Source organism: Microtus oregoni, unplaced genomic scaffold (genome assembly GCF_018167655.1).
Source record: "Microtus oregoni isolate MIOR12 unplaced genomic scaffold, Mior012 000002F_ref0000024, whole genome shotgun sequence".
Taxonomy (NCBI): domain Eukaryota; kingdom Metazoa; phylum Chordata; class Mammalia; order Rodentia; family Cricetidae; genus Microtus; species Microtus oregoni.
The window spans coordinates 3349856-3369249 of NW_024543061.1; the positions used below are offsets into that span (position 1 = coordinate 3349856).

General features: G+C 37.7%; 1 protein-coding gene across 1 annotated transcript in view; it reads left to right on the top strand.

The window, feature by feature from the left end:
• The window catches only part of Ccser1 (coiled-coil serine rich protein 1), a 1090845-nt gene extending 1073541 nt beyond the window's left edge, over nucleotides 1-17304 (top strand). The window contains exon 11 of the mRNA XM_041634515.1: nucleotides 16720-17304. Coding sequence (XP_041490449.1) covers nucleotides 16720-17205 — 486 coding nt within the window. The 3' untranslated portion in view covers nucleotides 17206-17304. The remainder of the gene's footprint in view (nucleotides 1-16719) is intronic.
• Nucleotides 17305-19394: the final 2090 nt, after the last annotated feature.

Here is a 19394-nt window from a genome sequence, read left to right on the forward strand (position 1 = left end):
GTAAACTATGATATAATCAGCAAATAATGAGAGTTTGACTTCTTTTCCTATTTGTATCCCCTTCATCTCATTTTGTTGTCTTACTGCTCTGGTTATAACTTCAAGAGCTATAATGAATAGATATGGAGATCGTGGACAACCTTGTCTTGTTTCTGATTTCATTGGATCGCTGGGAGTTTCTTTCCATTTAGTTTGATATTGGCTGTTGGCTTGCTGTATATTGCCTTTATTATGTTTAGGTATGTTCCATGTATCCCTGCTCTCTCCAAGACCCTTATCATGGAGGAATGTTGTATTTTATTGAAAGCTTTTTTGGCATCTAATGAGATAATCATGTGGTTTTAATTTTTTTTAGTTTGCTTATGTGGTGGATTATGTTGACAGATTTTTGTATTTTGAACCATCCTTGCATCTCTGGGATGAAGGTGGCTTGATCATAGTGGATGATGGTTCTGATGTGTTCTTGAATTTGGTTTGCCAGTATTTTATTTAGTATTTTTGCATCAATGTTCATGAGTGAGATTAGTCTGTAATTCTCTTTCTTAGTAATGTATTTCTTTAGTTTGGCTTTCAAGGTAATTGTAGCCTCATAAAGAGTTTGGAAATGTTCCTTCTGTTTCTATTGTGTGGAACAATTTGAGGAGTGTTGAAGGGGCTTTGGGTTGCATTTCTGCTGCCCTGCTCCCAGCCGCCTGGCTAGCTTATGCCCCGAAATAACAACACACAAACTGTATTTATTTAAGCACTGCCTGACCCATTTCTATTAATGTGTGTAGCACCGAGGTGCGCTTACCAGGAAGATTCTAGCCTACGTCCATCCTGGGTCGGAGCTTCAGCATGTCTGCCCTAGAGAGCAGTGCCTTGCATCTGCCCCAGAGAGGGGAGCAAATGGCATCTGAGCTCACTTCCTCTTCCTCCCAGCATTCTGTTCTGTTTACTCCGCCTACCTAATTTTCTGTCCCATCAGGGCCAAGGCAGTTTCTTTATTTAACCAATGACCTTCCTCCATCATAGGAATATTGTTATTAGTTCTTCTATGAAAATCTTATAGAATTCTGAGCTGAAACCATCTGATCCTGGCCTTCTTTTGGTTCCTAGACTTTTGCTGACTGTTTTTATTCCTTTAGCATTTATAGGTCTATTTATTTTGCTTATCTGTTCTTGATTTAATTTTGGTAAATGATATTTATCCAGAAAGTTGTCTACTTCCTTTAAGTTATCCAATTTTGTGAAATGCAGGTTTTTATAAAATGACCTGATTATTTTCTTCATTTCCTCCATTTCTGTTGTTATGACTGCCTTTTCATTCTGATTTTGCTAATTTGGACATTCTCTCTCTGCCTTCTTGTTAGTTTGTATAAAAATTTATCTATTTTGTTGCTTTTCTTGATGAACCAACTCTTTGTCTCATTGATTCTTTGTATTGTTTTCTTTGTTGCTATTTTCTTAATTTCAGCTTTTGATTTGATTATTTCCTGCCATCTAGTTCTCTTAGGTGAGTTTGCTTCTTTTTGTTCTTAAGTTTCCAAATGTTTTGTTAATTCACTAGTGTGGGATTTTTCCAGCTTCTTCATATTGGTATTTTGTGCTTTGAACTTTTCTCCTGACACTGCTTTCATTGTGTCCAAGAAATACATTGTGTGGTCATTTTCATTTTAGAAAGTCTTTAATTTCTCCCTTTATTTCTTTCTTGACCCATTGATGATTAAGATGAGCATTCTTTAATTTTATTGCATTTGTGGGTTTTCTGGAATTATTATTTCTGTTGATTTCTAGTTTTAAACCATGGTGATCTGATTGAAACATGGGGTTATTTTATTTTTTTTTATTTGTTTTGGGTTTTTTTGTTAACAAGTATGTGGACAACTTTTGGGAAGGTTCCAATAGGTGTTGAGGGGAAGGCATATCCTTTTATGTTTGGATGAAATCGTTTTTAGATGTCTGTTAAGTCCATTTGAGTCCATAACAACTGTTATGTCCCTTATTTCTTTGTTCATTTTTTGTCTGACTGACCTGTCCAGTGGTGAGAGTGGAGTGTTAAAGTCTCCCACTATTATTGTGTGGGGTTCAATGTATGATTTAAGCTTTAAGAGTGTTTCTTTTACATATGATTGTGCCCTTTTTGGGGGGTCATAGATGTTCAGTATTGAGATTTTTTTTTTCTTCATGGATTTTCCCTGTGACTAATATGAAATGTCCTTTTGTCTCTTTTGATTGATTTTATTTTGAAGTCTATTTTGTTAGATATTAGGATAGCTACACCCACTTGTTTCTTAGGTCCATTTGATTAGAATATTTTTGCAACCCTTTATTCTGAGATGATATCTGTCTTTGAGGTTGAGGTATGTTTATTGTATGTAGAAGAAGGATGGATTTTGTTTTTGTATCCAATCTGTTAGCCTGTGGCTTTTTATAGGTGAGTTGAGTCCATTTATATTAAGGGATAATAATGACCAGTGATTGTGATTTTCTGTTAATTTAGATTTCATTGTTTGTGATGTCAATTTTTGTGCTTTTCCCTTCTTTGGGATTTGCTGCTAGGAGATCATCTGTGTTTTTCTTGATGTAGCCAACTTCCTTGGGTTGCAGTTTTTCTTCTATTTTTCTATGAAGGGTTGGGCTAGGAATCGGTTAGATCTGGTTTTGTCATGAAATATCTTGTTTTGTCTTTCTATGGTGATTGAAAGTTTTGCTGGGTATGGTAGTCTTGGCTTGCATCCGTGGTCCCTTAATAATGCATGACGATGACCTTCTGGCTTGCATATCATTCTTCAGGTTGGGAAAGTTTTCTTCTATGATTTTGTTAAATATATTTTCTGGCTTCTGAGTTGAATTTTTCTCCTTCTTCTAAACCTATTATTCTTAGGTTTGGCCTTTTCATAGTGTCCCATACTTCCTGGATATTTTGGGTTAAACTTTTGTTAGAATTAATTAATTAATTAATAGAACTGATGATTCTATTTTATCTATTGTATCTTTAGTGCTTGAGATTTTCTCTTCCATCTCTTTTATTCTTCTCTTCATGCTTGCATTTGTGATCGTTTTCTCATGATTCCTGTTTCTATAATTCCCTTGGCTTGTGTTTTCTTTATTGTCTCTATTTCAGTTATCAAGTCTTGAATAGTTTCTTTTATATGTTTGATTGTTTTTTTTTTTTAAGGGACTTGCAGATGTCTTCCTTTTTTTTTTGTCTTTTCCTTCATTTCTTTGGGGGGATTTCTCATTTCCTCTTTATGAGTTTCAAACATTCTCTTGAGGTTATTTTTTAGATCATTATCTTCTGCTTCATCTATATTTGACTGTTCAAGTCTTCCTGTTGTAGTATCTTTAGTATTTATTGGTGTTGTGTTGCTCTTTGTGGAGTTGCATGTGTTCTTATCTTTTCTACTCATCTTTTCCTCTAATAGGTATGGTCGGGGCTGTTGATTAATCTTCTAGGTGCAGAGAATCCCAGGCTTAGACAGTTGTTCCTCATGCTGTGGTTCTAGTTATTCCTTGGTCACTCCATGTTAGTGGAGGTCACTCAGCACTCTTACACTTTTCTCCACTCCCTTGAAGATTGTTGTCTTAGGTCTGCTGTAGCCTAGGTTACCAGATTTGACCAGGTTCTGTAAATCCTGGTCTGGATCTGCTCCTGCAGAGGTCCCTGGCTTGAATTTGGCCCTGCAAAAGTCTCTGGCCTTGTCTTATATTTTATACTGATTTTTAAACTGAATATAGTTTTCTTCTCAGAAATACTACCTGATTCTTTCCATCTTTTCGGTAGGAGACAACACTCTTGTTATAAAATAAAGAGGCATCTAAATAATAATAAAATAAAGTAAGATAAAGCAAAAACAACAAGCCATAATACTACAAACAAAGAGAAGAATAAAGTGAAAAGAAAAAGCACAAAAAACCACATATAGACACAGAGACATACACACTCATATGCACAAGAAAGCCATAAAAATACAAAGCTGGAGACCAAATTGATGCACAAAAGACCTGAAAGTTTTTTAAAAAGCCCTGACATTCTATATATGTGAGTATGTATTTCTGGAATACTCATCTTGACATCTTCTCCTGTGCCTCTGCACTCTTTGATAGTGTACTGTCCCTTCCCAAGCACATGCCTTTACATTCATTTCTCTGCCTTCCCCTGCTCAGTGAATTTCATTGGGATTGTTTTCAGAGACTTTGGTTGTGGTTAGTTGAAAGAAGCAGAAGCATATGCACTATGTAAGGAACATTAGACATTATCAGTGCGTAAAAACTGGGGAAGATGTGAGACCAATGAAAGCTTCCTGTTATGTGAAAGGAAGTCATAGGCCTTTCCTCCTGTACATAATTATAGCTCATGTGACTTCTAGAGTACAAAAACCACCTCATGCCGTGACGTCAGCCTTCTCAGTTTCCCCTTCAAAACACATTTTTCTCTAACTTTTACATCCTTCTTTCCCCTTCTTACAAATCACTCTCTGAGTCTTTGAGAGTATGAGGAAGGTTAATATATTGTTCTTTTCACTAAGGACAGGATGTGCTCATCAAATTGTCTCCTAAGTGGTCATGATGATACTCATAAAGTAATATTGTTGTCCGTTTCTTCCAGAGAAGATCTTTTGGCAGTTGCCGGTGTTAGTTGCAAGCACCCTTATCTAGTCAATGCACTGAGTCTAACTGGGTAGGAAATGTCTAGCGAACATTTGTTTTAAATTAGCACCATATATTTAATTTGTTTATTTTTCTTTTCTTGGTGATATGAAAAAAATTGTTTTAAGTTAGAGTCATATAGAGGAGCCTATATATCCCAGTGAGGAAATGAAAAAGGGCATTAACATAAGGGAGAAAGAAATACCTGATATTCTTATAATGTGAAATGTGACCACATCATCAGATATTTCTCCATCGTTTGATACTTTACTCTCAACACTGAATACATAATACACTAACTGCTTTACCTATGTAGTAAGAAAGCTGAAATAATTCTGTGATTTGGAGAAGAAATTTTGATATGGAGGAAAATGTTTCTAGATTTTTGTTTTATTCCAATTTGATTGTATTTTTAATGGGCTGTTTGTTTTCTAAAGAGAAAGAAAGAATGTATGAAAGTAGTGTGGATAGAAAGGTTGGGAGGATGTGGCAAGAGACGAATGAGGGAAAGTGTAGTCAGATAATATTTAAAAATATATTTTCAATTTTAAAAGAAAGTGAAGTTTAATAAATCAAAAAGAAAATCCATTTTAAGATTGTAATTCTAAAAGTTTCTTAGAAATTACCATCAGTTGTATAGTAAGGCACTTAATTTTCTCTGGGATAAACATATATATTATTTTTAAATAAAACAGGTAAAATAAAATATATTTTTTCCATCTTAGTTTTCTTATTTAATGCACTGTAAAATTTAATTCAAAAATACACATGCAGAATGCTAATGACATTTTTAGATTAGGTATTTTAACTGAAGATATATTTTCTGCTATTAATCCTCATAATCCTACAATTAATAGAAAATATGTATCGTGTGATTGAATGGTCAATGTAGTAAATGCAGTGTTTTTCTTTATAGTTCATCCTTCCTCTGATGGAAACTCATACACACACACACACACACACACACACACACACACACACACATTTACTCACTTACATAATCACACAGTAGAACACACTTTCTCTTCCCTTGTTCTTCTCTCTTTCTTTCTCTCTCTCTTACACACACACACACACACACACACACACGTCATTCCTTTCTTAACTTAGTTTCTGGAGATATTGGTGCTGATGGCTCTTAAGTAGCTCTCTCGAAGCATTTTTTCTAATGAATAAAAAATTATACCCAAAATCTAGTATTATCTAATAATGTCTTAGATGAGTCTTATAAACAGACTACCATGTGTTTAACAGATCATGAAGAAGCATCTCAACTACACACTTGCCCAACTGATCCAGTGGCATGGTTTACTCTCTTGCTCTATCCGTCTCACATTTTCCATTCCTCTATGACTGTTGGCTAGAAAATATTCCCTAATAAACTTTTATAAATATCTTTGATAGAGTTTGTGTCTTGAGAACCAATGTACAGTAATAAATATGAAATTACTAATATTAGAGAGAAAATTACTTTTGTTTTGAGATAGATTCTTTAGAGTCGTTAGCTACTGAAAGATGGAATAAACACTTACCAAAATAATTTTATGGTCTATTACTTGCTTTATATTTTTCTCCTTTTTGGATTATTATAACGACTGTCATCAAGAATAAATGTTATATGGCTATTTTCAAGGTACAATACTAGGCGTTTTCACTTTCACATTTCTTCGATGTTCAAAATAATCTTTGCTGGAGGTGTTGGTGGAATACAAATCTTCTTTTTATGAATAAGACAATTTAAAAATATATGAAACACTTTGTGGCCATTCAGAATGTTTCTTATTCCAGTTGAGTTTAATATTAAATTTTAAGCGATTTATTCATTTCCTCTACCTTTTTGTTTGTAATCTCTAATTGTTTATGGCAGTTTTTCACCTCCTGTTTAAGGTCCTCTATTATTTTCATATAGTTCATTTTGAGTCGATTTCTTCTAATTCTTCTGGAGTAGGGTGTACAATTCTTCTTATTTCAGGATCCCTGGATTCTGGTGGTGTCATGTTGCCTTTCAGGTTGTTGGAGGAATTCTTGTATTGGCGCCTTCCCATCTCTTCCTTCAAATGGAGCCAGGAGAGGCCTGGTGTCTTGGTCCAGTCTTTGCTGTGATTGACTCTCTGGGTGTATCTCTTCAGTGTAGAAGCAGGAACCGTTCCCATCCAGATGAACTCCTCAGCACCAAAACATGGACGCCTGGTAGTCCAATGACCCGAGGACAAAAGGGGGAACTTGGGGGGCAGAGTGGGGAAGAGTAGAACACAGGACACCCTGCCGCACAGGCTGAAGGTGCATGTGCTCCCTTACCGGGGGTCCTTGAGGCCTGCCCCTTAGGTAGGCTGTCACCGCTCTGGGTGGGTAGCCTTAGCATAGGAGCAGAAAACTGTTCCTGAGCAAAGGACCTTGCAGAAAACGAAGACTTGGGGCGGGGGGGGGGGGGGGGGGGGGGGTAGGGGGGTCGTGTGTAAGAAAGACAGCCCTGCAGAAGGAGCTGGGGGAGGGGGGTTTGTGCTTTCTTCTGGGACAATGTGCCCCTGGATAGCACACACTCACCCGTCCAGATGGGATTCCTCAGCAACGAAACAGGGCCACCTGGTAGCCCAATGATCCGGGGACAAAAGGATGAACGGAGCAAAAGGGGGCGGTATCCAGAAGAGCACAGGAGAGCCTGGCGCATGCACGAGCTGAAGGTGCCTTGGCTCCCTTACAGGGGACCCTGAGGCCTGCCCGGTAGGCAGGCACTCACCACTCTGGGTGGCTAGCCTTAGTGTAGGAGTTTAAAACTGTTCTTGAGCACTGGTCCTAGCATACAGCAGGGCAGGGTTGGGGAGGGGTGCTGGGGGGCTGGGTCGTGCAAAAGAAAGACAGCCCTGATAGCCTCTGCTGGAGAGGTTGTGGAGGGAGGGGTTCCGTCATCCATTGCTGGTGGGAATGCAAACTTGTGCAACCACTTTGGAAAGCAGTGTGGTGGTTTCTCAGGAGATTCGGGATCAACCTACCCCTGGACCCAGCAATACCACTCTTGGGAATATACCCAAGAGATGCCCAATCATATGACAAGGGCATTTGTTCAACTATGTTCATAGCAGCATTATTTGTAATAGCCAGAACCTGGAAACAACCTAGATGTCCTTCAACGGAAGAATGGATGAAGAAAGTGTGGAATATATACACAGTAGAGTACTATGCTGCAGTAAAAAACAATGACTTCTTGAATTTTGCATGCAAATGGATGGAAATAGAAAATACTATGCTGAGTGAGGTAACCCAGACCCAAAAAGATGAACATGGGATGTACTCACTCATAATTGATTTCTAGCCATAAATAAAGGTCCGTGAGTGTATAATTTGCTATCCTAAAGAAGCTAAATAAGAAGGTGAACCCAAAGAAAAACATATAGCTATCCTCCTGGGTAGGGGAAGTAGACAAGATTGACAGGCAAAAAAATCGGGATCTTAAGGGTGGGGTGGGAGGGGGGTAAGGGGAGATGGGGAGAGAAAAATGCGAAGGGTAGGATCGGGAGAACTTGGGGCAAAGGGATGATTGGGATAAAGGAAGGTTGGATAGGGGAGCAGGGAAGCACATATCTTAATTAAGGGAGCCATCTTAGGGTTGGGAAGAGACTTGGACCAAGAGGGGCTTCCAGGTGCTCAAGGCGAGGTCCCCAGTTAGTTCCTGGGACAGCTGAAGATAGGGAACCTGAAATGATCCTATCCTATAGCCATACTGATGAATATTTTGCATATCACCATAGAACCTTCATCTGGCGATGGATGGAGATAGAGACAGAGACCCACACTGGAGCACTGGACTGAACTCCCAAAGTCCCAATGAGGAACAGAAGGAGGGAGAAGATGAGCAAGGAAGTCAGGACCAAGAGGGGTACACCCACTCACGGAGACAGTGGGGCTGATCTATTGGGAGCTCACCAAGGCCAGCTGGACTGCTACTGAAAAAGCAGGGGATAAAATCGGACTCTCTGAATATGGCAGACAATGAGGGCTGATGAGAAGCCAAGGACAATGGCCCTGGGTTTTGATCCTACTTCATGTTCTGGCTTTGTGCGAGCCTAGCCAGTTTGGATGTACACCTTCCTAGACCAGGATGGAGGGGGGAGGACTTTGGACTTTCCACAGGGCAGGGAACCCTGACTGCTCTTCAGACTTGATAGGGAGGGGTAGAGGAGTGGGGGGAGGGGGAGAGGAGTGGAGGGACAGGGAGAGGAGTGGGGGGAGGGGGGAGGAGTGGGAGGCTGGGAGGAGGCAGACATATTTTTTTCTCTATAAAAAAAAAATTAAATTTTAAGCTCCCTGATGGCAGGATTGGGGTCCAATCTTTTGTGAATATAGAACTATTACTGTACCTGACAGATGAAATGATTACCTAGTTTATTCTAGTATAATAAAACCTAGAAAGTCAGAAATTGAAATAAAGTTATGTAGAATCCAGGAAACATGGAACAATTAGTTGACCCTCTCTCCAAGTTCTTCAGGAATGTCCAGCATTGACAATACCCCTTATATTCCCCCTATGTCAATTCTTGTTTTTTCTAAACTACCCACAAAGTCCTTCGAGAACTTTATGGTTAATTCCAGTCGTCCAATAGCTGACTACATCCTAAATTCAAGGTTATTTTATAGACACAGTAGAATGCATGGATGGACAATTCTTCTGCAACATTTACCCCTTTTGTCTAAATAAAATTTAGAGAAATTCCTCTTTTAGGTTCCCTTTCCCAAAGAGTTCTAAGTTTTGTATCTAATTTACTTTCTACCATAATTTGGAAGAACTGCAACTGTAATTATATAGTCCTCATCCCACGCAAGGAACTGAAAAGGATATAATAAACTGGATAAATAGGAAGTGCTTAACAAGCAACTTCCAAAATTAATAGAAACGGGGCTGGAGATATGGCTCAGTGGTTAAGAGCACTGACTGCTCTTCCAGAGGACCCGGGTTCAATTCCCAGCACCCACATGGCAGCTCACAACTGTCTGAAGATCCAGTGGAAGGTGATCTGACACCTTCACACTAATGCACATAAAATGAAAAAAAAAGTTAAATAAAGCACAAAATTAATAGAAACGACAGAAACAGCTGGCTGCCTAAACAGTCACACAAAGTTTATCTGTAACATCAGGGTATCCATCTACAACCTATAGACCTAGTAATCTGACAGATATTTTAAGAAGCAGGGAATTTTGAAGTACTCCTCTACCCTGTCTTGGCAAAGTTTGATAGGCATCTTTTTTGCATTCTGATGATCCAGTTTGAACAGGATACTGTCAGCATCTAAGACAATGGTAGGGTTTTTTTTTTTTTCCAAATAGCTAGCTGTTACCATAAAGAAAACAAACACCATATGGAGTTTCTTTGACACCTATCATCCTCTTTTGAAGCAAATTGGTGCTGTCAGGAGCAGGCGTGTCTCATTTCCATGAAAATCTTTAGTCTATTAAGCATATTAAATACCGTATTCTGAAGGTCCTTGAGGTATTTGAAAACCATCTTTTTATCTAAATATACCTGTTTACAACATTGAAAATATACCTAAAATCACTATAAGTTAGACTATTATAGATGAGTATTAATCTACATTTCTAAATTATTCATTACATTTTAATTGAGCTGCATATACATAATACCCAAACAAGAGTACGGGCATACATCTATTAACAAAAGTAACCTAAAATTTGTATCAACTTATAAAATACATACAAATGTATGCACCATCTCAGCCAGTAACCTTGAAGCTGTTTTGGATGCAGAATTCTGAGGAGACTATAACAGCATCATTTTGAAATGCTGGATCACCTGGGATATCTGTTTTTATTGGTATCTAGTCTCTTTGTTCTTAAAATAGAGAAACTTTTAAAGGTGACATACATGTCTATATTAACACAAGCATAGACTGTGTGTTGTACGCAAGTCAGGCAAAAATAATTTTTTGTTTTATATTTGAACAAGTAAAATTCATGTTAAATGATTTGTAGTTTTTCTATGTTTATTTCTTTATGTCTGCATACAGGATTTTTAAAGGTATCTTTCCTTTAAAAATCAAACACGACCCAGATTAACTTGACAGGAATGCATAGCCTTTCATTACCTGTAGAAATCAAAATATAACCTTTCCCACAAAGTAACTTACCTTTTGACTTCCATTTTGCGGTCAAGACATTTTTAAAATATGAGTTAGTTTAATATAGCAGTTTTAATGATCCAATGTGTCTTAGCAGCTGTTGTTCCTTCAGTAGAAATCAGAAAATCTAAAGACAACACAATAACAATAAAGATACAGACTCTATATTTCCCATATTTACATTTTTCATATTATATCCTTTTTGTTTTTATTTTACTTTTCTCCTTTTTTAAGGACGTTGTTATTTTTAAACTGTTTTTAAAACTATGATGGTATTTATTTTTTCTCTTCTCTCTCCCAAGTCTATGTATATTTATTTTATTTTATTGAAAAAAAGGAAAAAAAAGTTTCCGCCTCCTCCCAGCCTCCCATTTCCCTCCCCCTCCTCCCACCCTTCTCCCCCTCTCCCCACTCCTCTCCCCCTCCCTCTCCAGTCCCAAGAGCAGTCAGGGTTCCCTGCCCTGTGGAAAGTCCAAGGTCCTCCCCCCTCCGTCCATATCTAGGAAGGTGAACATCCAAACTGGCTAGGCTCGCACAAAGCCAAAACATTAAGTAGGATCAAAACCCCCTGCCATTGTCCTTGGCTTCTCATCAGCCCTCATTGTTCGCCATGTTCAGAGATTCCGGTTTTATCCCATACTTTTTCAGTCACAGTCCAGCTGGCCTTGGTGAGCTCCCAATAGATCAGCCCCACTGTCTCAGTGGGTGGGTGCACCCCTCGTGGTCCTGACTTCATTGCTCTTGTTCTCCCTCCTTCTGCTCCTCATTGGGACCTTGGAAGCTCAATCCAGTGCTCCAGTGTGGGTCTCTGTCTCTATCTCCATCCATCACCAGATGAAGGTTCATAGCCAAGAGGATCACTATATGTTTTTCCTTGGGTTCCCCTTCTTACTTAGCTTCTTTAGGTTCACCAATTGTAGACTCTGTGACCCTTATTTATGGCTAGAAACCAATTATGAGTGAGTACATCCCATGTTCATCTTTTTGGGTCCGGGTTACCTCACTCAGTATAGTGTTTTCTATTTCCATCCATTTGCATGCAAAATTCGAGAAGTCGTTGTTTTTTACTGCAGCATAGTACTCTACTGTGTATATATTCCACACTTTCTTCATCCATTCTTCCATTGAAGGACATCTAGGTTGTTTCCAGGTTCGGCTATTACAAATAATGCTGCTATGAACATAGTTGAACAAATGCTTTTGTAGTATGATTGGGCATCTCTTGGGTATATTCCTGAGAGTGGTATTGCTGGATCCAGAGGAAGGTGGATTCCCAATTTCCTGAGAAACTGCCACACTTATTTCCAAAATGGTTGCGCAAGTTTGCATTCCCTCCAGCAATGGATTAGTGTTCCCCTTACTCCACAGCTTTTCCAGCAAAGGCTATCATTGGAGTTTTTGATTTTAACCATTCTGACAGGTGTAAGGTGATATCCCAAAGTTGTTTTGATTTTCATTTCCCTGATTGCTAAGAAGGTTGAGCATGACCTTATGTGTCTTTTGGCCATTTGAACTTCTTCTGTTGAGAATTCTCTGTTCAGTCCAGTGCCCCATTTTTTAATTGGATTAATTAGCCTTTTAAAGTCTAGTTTCTTGAGTTCTCTACATATTTTGGAGATCATACCTTTGTCTGTTGCGGGGTTGGTGAAGATCTCCCAGTCAGTAGGTTTTGTTTTTGTCTTAGTGACAGTGTCTTTGCTTTACAGAAGCTTCTCAGTTTTAGTAGGTCCCGTTTATTCAATGTTGTCCTTAATGTCTGTGCTGCAGGGGTTATACACAGGAAGCGATCTCCCGTGCCCATGTGTTGTAGGGTACTTCCCACTTTCTCTTCTATCAGGTTCAGTGTGTTCAGCTTGATAATGAGGTCTTTGATCCATTTGGACTTAAGATTTGTGCATGGTGATAGATATGGTTCTATTTTCATTCTTCTACAGGTTGACATCCAGTTGTGCCAGCACCATTCGTTGAAGATGCTTTCTTTCTTCCATTGTATATTTTTAGCTCCTTTATCGAAAATGAGGTGTTAATAGGTTTGTGGGTTAAAATTCAGGTCTTCTATATGATTCCATTGGTCGACTTCTCTGTTTTTATGCCAGTACCACACTGTTTTCATCACTGTAGCTCTGTAATAGAGTTTGAAGTCAGGGATGGTAATGCCTCCAGAAGATCCTATGTTGTATAGGATTCTTTTGGCTATTTTGGGTTTTTTGTTTTTCCATATAAAGTTGATTATTGTCCTCTCAAGATCTGTGAAGAAATTTGATGGGACCTTGATGGGGATTGCATTGAATCTATAAATTGCCCTGGTAGAATTGAAATTTTTACTGTGTTGATCCTCCCAATCCACGAGCAAGGGAGGTCCTTCCATTTTCTGGTATCCTCCTCAATTTCTTTCTTCAATGCCTATGTATATTTTTAAACATGCTATAAACTGTGTAGAGGGTTTTTTTCATTTGTTTTGTTTCATTTTTTTATTTGGATCTGTCTGTCTTTACTGTGCATCTTTATTGTTCTTTGATTGTATGATATGGATCTTAAACTGCTCTGTCAGACACCACCACTGCTCAGCTTAGTGTGTGGAGCTAGCACATGGCACTTGGCAGCTAACTCCATCCCACAGGTGGCTCCACAAGATGCGGCCCTGTAATACTTCTGGCATGAGAGGCACCAGACTAGGAAGCTGCATTTGGCTCTGATTCTGTGTGTTTAGAACTCTTTTTTTTTTTTTTTTTTTTTTTTTTGGCTTTCTCAAGTCTTATGTGGATGTAGGTGCTAAACATTTGTTTGGGGACCATTTGTAGGCAGAGTTTTCTGTCCTCCGAGCTAGTTCCCAAATAACCACACAGAGAGAGTATTAATTATAAATGTCCTAATGATAGCTTAGTCTTGCCTTCAGAAGCTCTTGTAACTTAAATTAACCCATTTCTATTAATCCATGTGCTGCTATGACTCTCTTAATTTATGTATGTACTTCCCATCCTAATCACTATGCATCTCATGTCGATTTGCTTGAGACTCCATGCTTTTTCTCCCCATCATTTTCTCTACCCCTAAAATCCTCCCTAGCTATCAGCCAATCAGCATTTCATTAACAATGATAGCAACTTGTCTTCACAGTGTACAGAATGATTATTTCACAGCACCACCTTATGCAGCTCCTGCATCAGAAGTGCTCAATAAAGCATATCACATTAGTAAATGGTTGCTTCAAGTCTTTGACTACAATATTATTCACTCCTTTGTTGTTATGTCGACTGTAAACTCTGCTATGGTGTTGAACATAACAGAACTTTTGAAAATTCTGATGTGTCAAGAGCAACACATTCTAAGAAAATGGAAATAAATGACTTAGCTATGTATTTTGCATAAAAATTAAGAGAGAGATTTTATTTTGCTTATTTTTTTGTGATAGATCCACTGTAGATGTTGGTACTAAACAACATATTAGAGGATGAACATTAAGGAGTCTGTGGGATTCAGTTGTTGAACCATGTATTTTTACTAAAATTGTATATTTGGTGTCATAAAGTATCCAAGTAGGACTAAAATGATGACATCAAGAAAATAATATTAATTTACCTAACTGTACTATTAAAGCAATAACAGTCAGGCCTCCATCCATCTTTTTTTACTTTCACAGAAAACTCATGTAGAAACAGAAATAAAAAAAAGCAACAAATCACCACTGATATATGGTGTAGGAGGTTTAAGTGTTTGTGTGTTGCTTTCATTGGTTGAATAAAGAGACTGTATTAGCCTTTTGATAGAGCAGCCCTTAGGTGGACGGAGTAGACAGAACAGAATGCTGGGAAGAAGGGAAGTGTGGCAGACAGTTTCTGTGTAATTATTTTGATTGTAAGCTAGTTGGATGGCCAGGATGAAAAGCAGACCCTCTCACACTACAGATATAAGAGATAATGGTTGTGTCACTCATATTAATTTAAACTCTCAAAATTGTACACACATATCAAACCTTCTATTATACCCCACACATGTATACAATTATGATTTGCCTTTAAAATAATACTAGTAAGTATGAAAAGATGGATTAGTGGCATTATCACTCTTACTTTTCAAGGTTCTCCCTCCACTGGAAACAGAACTTTTCTCACAGTACTAAGGAGCAGAACCCACATGCCTAGCACATGACTTCATTTGGCTAAGGAATCAAAGACACAGTTGACTGACACTCCTCTGACGACAGAGTTAATGTGTTAGTAAACGTCTGACCACAAAGACGGAAAGAAGAAATGGCTCAAATTTATAAGGAAGTCCAAGGCCATAAGTACTGGGGAAGAGCTATGAAAAAAACAAAGAGAAAAGAGACTAGGAAACTCCTAAATAATTAACATAAATATTACTGCTTTTAGTTCCTCCAAAGAAATGAGACATTTTTTATTTGTCTTAAGGTGGATCATAATAGCATATTGTATCATATTTACTTTGTTGCTTTGAAGAGACTAAAGGGGTCAGTAAGTAAGACCATGGTACAAAATAAAAATGTCAGGTCAATGACAACTTTGAGACACAATCTTAAGGAATAGGTCTTTGCATTTAGTTCTTCAACCTGAAATGGATGAGAAAAGCACATAGTCAGGCACACTTGAAACACAGGAGAATGCATAGGGACTCATTTCTGTGATAATGACCTTGGAGTCTCAACTGAAATGACAATATAGTGAGAGCAGATGTGAGGACATTATCAGAGTTCTTGGTATGTGATATACACTGAATAACACTAAGTATTAAAAAAGTAAGTTTATTTATAAATGTCAGTCAGATGCCTAGCATTGCCAGGCTAGTGGATATGTGCCATGGTGGTTTTAGGAAGTGTTTAACTAGATGGTGTGATTTGCCCGTAGATAGCAAGCATGAGTCTGCGGAAGGAGGGCACAAGACAGTTTTCAGGCGTTAAGAAAGACAATGCTGTTATTGAAGGGGAAGAATGGATTTTGAAGATGACAGTCACACTTTGCTTTGGCATGACTTAATGTGGAAGCAGTGAAGGCTCTTATGCAACAGAGTGATGACAGCTGGATAAGTAATTTGGGATATGGGTATATATAAGATTTGCAGATTTGATTTTCAATGAGTACTTAACCCTACTGTACATCATTTACATTTCAAGTTCCCGGAAATTGTGCTGGCTCCGTCTGCACATGTGCCATCACACCACAATCCCCATCGTTCTGCTTTATTCTTTCCATCTGCTTCTCGTGGATTTTCTGTTATTGTTCGCAGAGATGACACATCCTTTTTGTTTTATTTGAGCAAACAATAGCGCATACAGTTTCTGTTTCTACCTCAACATGTTTTCTAAATCATAGCACTGTGGGCTTTAGAGGAGTGTGATTGACAGCTTGTAGTCTTTGCCACATCCAAAGCAAGACTAAATGAAGGGCATTTTGATTCCATGCAGATATCTAAGATTCTTGAAAGTAGGAAGATGGTATGTAATTTGGCCTGCTTTTGAAATTTAAGTTGCATATAAAAATCTAGACAAACCATGTTCTAAAATTTCCTCTGTTCTTCCACTATCCTTTCAGGCTTGCAATGACGTTTATTCTTTCAAGTAATTAAAGGTCTAGGTTACTATTTAGGTACAAGAAATCATGAATCTGAGAATTACGTTTATTCTCTGGGTACATTGTTAAATGAGTATATCCATAAGTAAGTTGCGGTATTTTGTACTTACCCAATACAAAAAATAAAAAAAAGTCTGTATCTTCAGATAAAAGTATAGAATTCAAATTTATACCACTAAACTGTTTTCAAAATGCTTTTGTTTAGTAAACTGAACATTTAATATTGTTGAAGTTTTATAAAAATTCAGAATTTAATTTCATGGAGCATTCTAGTGTGTCATTGAGAGCTTCAGGTCTGTAGGCAAATGTTTACAGGCCACCTTCTTCTACACAGGATTTTGTAAGATTTTTCTTTTCTGTTTCTTTCCCAGTCTACATACCGGAATCGAACCATGAGCCAAAGTCTCAGCACAAGGGACAGAAAAGCAATACATACTCCCACAGAGGACCGTTTTAGATACTCCACAGCTGACCAGACTAGCAGTCCCTACAAGAACATCTGCCAACTCCCTGGTCTATGTCTAAGCAATTTCTTGAAGGACAAGGAACTAGGAGGTGTTATGAAACAGTCAAGGGGTACTTATGAAGCCATCACCTCAGAAGTGCCCCAGAACTCGAGGACCGCTGTGGGACCAAGTTTACTGAAGCCAGCAACGAAGACAGAAGGGCTCTCCATGTTCTCAGAGAAACCAAAGGACCCTGGAGCTCTGTCCCGACAGCACTCGACCTTCACAGGCAGGTTTGGACAGCCACCTAGAGGACCTATCTCCTTACACACATACAGCAGAAAGAATGTTTTTCTCCATCACAATTTACATACTGCAGAGTTGCAGACTCTGGGCCAACAGGATGGGTAGTTAGATCCTTGCCCTATGAACAATAGAGATGGCTACTGTTCCAGGTGCCATGCAAGAGTGGTCATGTCCATTTTGCTAGTTTTGTTTTTAGCTGTAAGCAAGGTCTGGTGGGCTTTTTTACTTTATTTCTAAGGATGAGGATTTGAGTATATTGACTGACTAGGTTGAATTGTGCAGAAGTCTTTGCTCCCTGCAGAAATATGCTTGTATAGTGAGTGGAATCATCTTGCTGGGTAGTCTATAAGTTATTTATATTTTTCCTGTATCACTTGTTATTATGCATTGAGATTTCAGAAGGTAATGTCAGATAGCTCTCTGTTTATGGTGTTACTATAAAGTAGGTTAGAGGAATGAGTATAGGAAAGAACTGTACAGTTTTAGATTAAATAGTTGCTGGAAAGAGCAGAATAGACTTTCAAGCTTATACTAGAAGGCGTGTTTGTTAGTGGAATGAAGCTTATGTGCATGTAACGTGAGATGCCTTCGTCTCTCTATTACATACATTCAAGCTTTTGGAGCTATGGGGAGGGAAGGACCATTTTTGTTTTTTAAAATGTTTAGTTAAATTAATTAACAAAGGATAGAGAACCACAGCTCTGCTCTTTACAAGATTTTGGTGTTTTTTTTTTTTTTTTAATTTCTAGGGATATAAAAAGGATCAGAGAATGAAGCAACAGAATCAACTGAACTTTGCCAAATGGCACACTTAGTGGGTATTGTCATGGATAAATGAGAAAATTTTTTCTTTAAATATCAAAGATTTAGTATTCTAAAAATTATATATTCTTTTACTTCACTTTCTTTGTATTCTCAAAATATTTATTTATTTTTATATACATCTAGGTTTACTTTATAATCATTAACTGATGATGTTTTAATTAAGAGACAGAAAGACCAGTTTTTATTTGTTTTGTTTTATTGTTTTGGATTTTTTTTTGTAATCTAAATACAAAATTCTGGTTATGCACTCTACTAGACTTGCAACCTAAAGTAAAATGTGTGAATGTTGGCAATTTGATCTGCAGAATCAGTCTCTAGCCAAAACACTTCAATCTTCTTTGGTGGCAAGCAGTAGTCTTTGACATGCAAAGCCTGATATTTTGTATACTTAAGTGCATAGGAGATAGATCAAAAGAGCTAACTAGGAACATCGTGCTAATTTAGTAATAGAAGAGTAACAAATAGCAGTTGCCTTAGAGAAAGATCAGGGTTAATAATTATTCACATTCAGGATTGTGGGTGTATTGTAACTATCAAAACACTGCATGTCCTATTTCTCATGCATTCTCTAGCAGACAGACTCCATCAGCATGCAGAAATGAGATGAATACAGGGAAAATGACACTGCAGCCGTTAGCATGCCATCTGACTAAGCTGCTAAAAGTAAAGCCACACCTAATATGCATTGCCTAATATAAAAAAAAAAGTATTTGAACTCTATTATTTGGCAGAGCACCTTGAGATGCCCATCTCAGCTTTAACTACTGCAGTTAGACTATGCTGATTTGCTTTTATTTTCCTGATAAAGATGCACATCACTCAAACTTTCTTTGGTGTTTGTTTCATGTGTGTTTATAATTCTGTTAAACTGACACTGGAGCTAGCTCCCTAACACTTCCAGGATCTACTAGAAATCATAAAAGTCATGTGGATAGGCATTGTGAGCTGGACAATATTTGTGAAATGAAAGGAAAAAGTGAGTAGTTTTAGAATTCAAGTTGATTTGTACTGAAAATTGGCTTCTATTCTTAGAATATTTTAAAACTGTAAATACCCAAGCATGAAAACAAAACAAGTTTGGAGTTTTTTTTCTCCCTCCAGGATGTGGAAGAATATGCAAGGAAACAAGTAATGTTTTTTAAGTTGCATTTTGAAGTTTATAGTTATGTTTTCTTGGAAGATAGCTTTTGAATTATTCTTTCTAAGAAATAATCTATTTAAAAAATCCTGTCATTTAATAGACATTTTAATAGATGTTTTAAACACTAGTATTTTCTTGATAAACCTTTTTTAAACTGAAACATTCAAAAAGAAACCCTGGACTAACCTGTTTAATTTTGAAAGGAAGGGTATTTTTGGAATGATCACCTTGAGACTGTTTTGTATCAGTATTTTCATCACGGTTCTGGTTTCATTTGTAATACCCAGTGTGACTCAGGCCTGGAGAAGGTGTAAACCGACTATGTTAA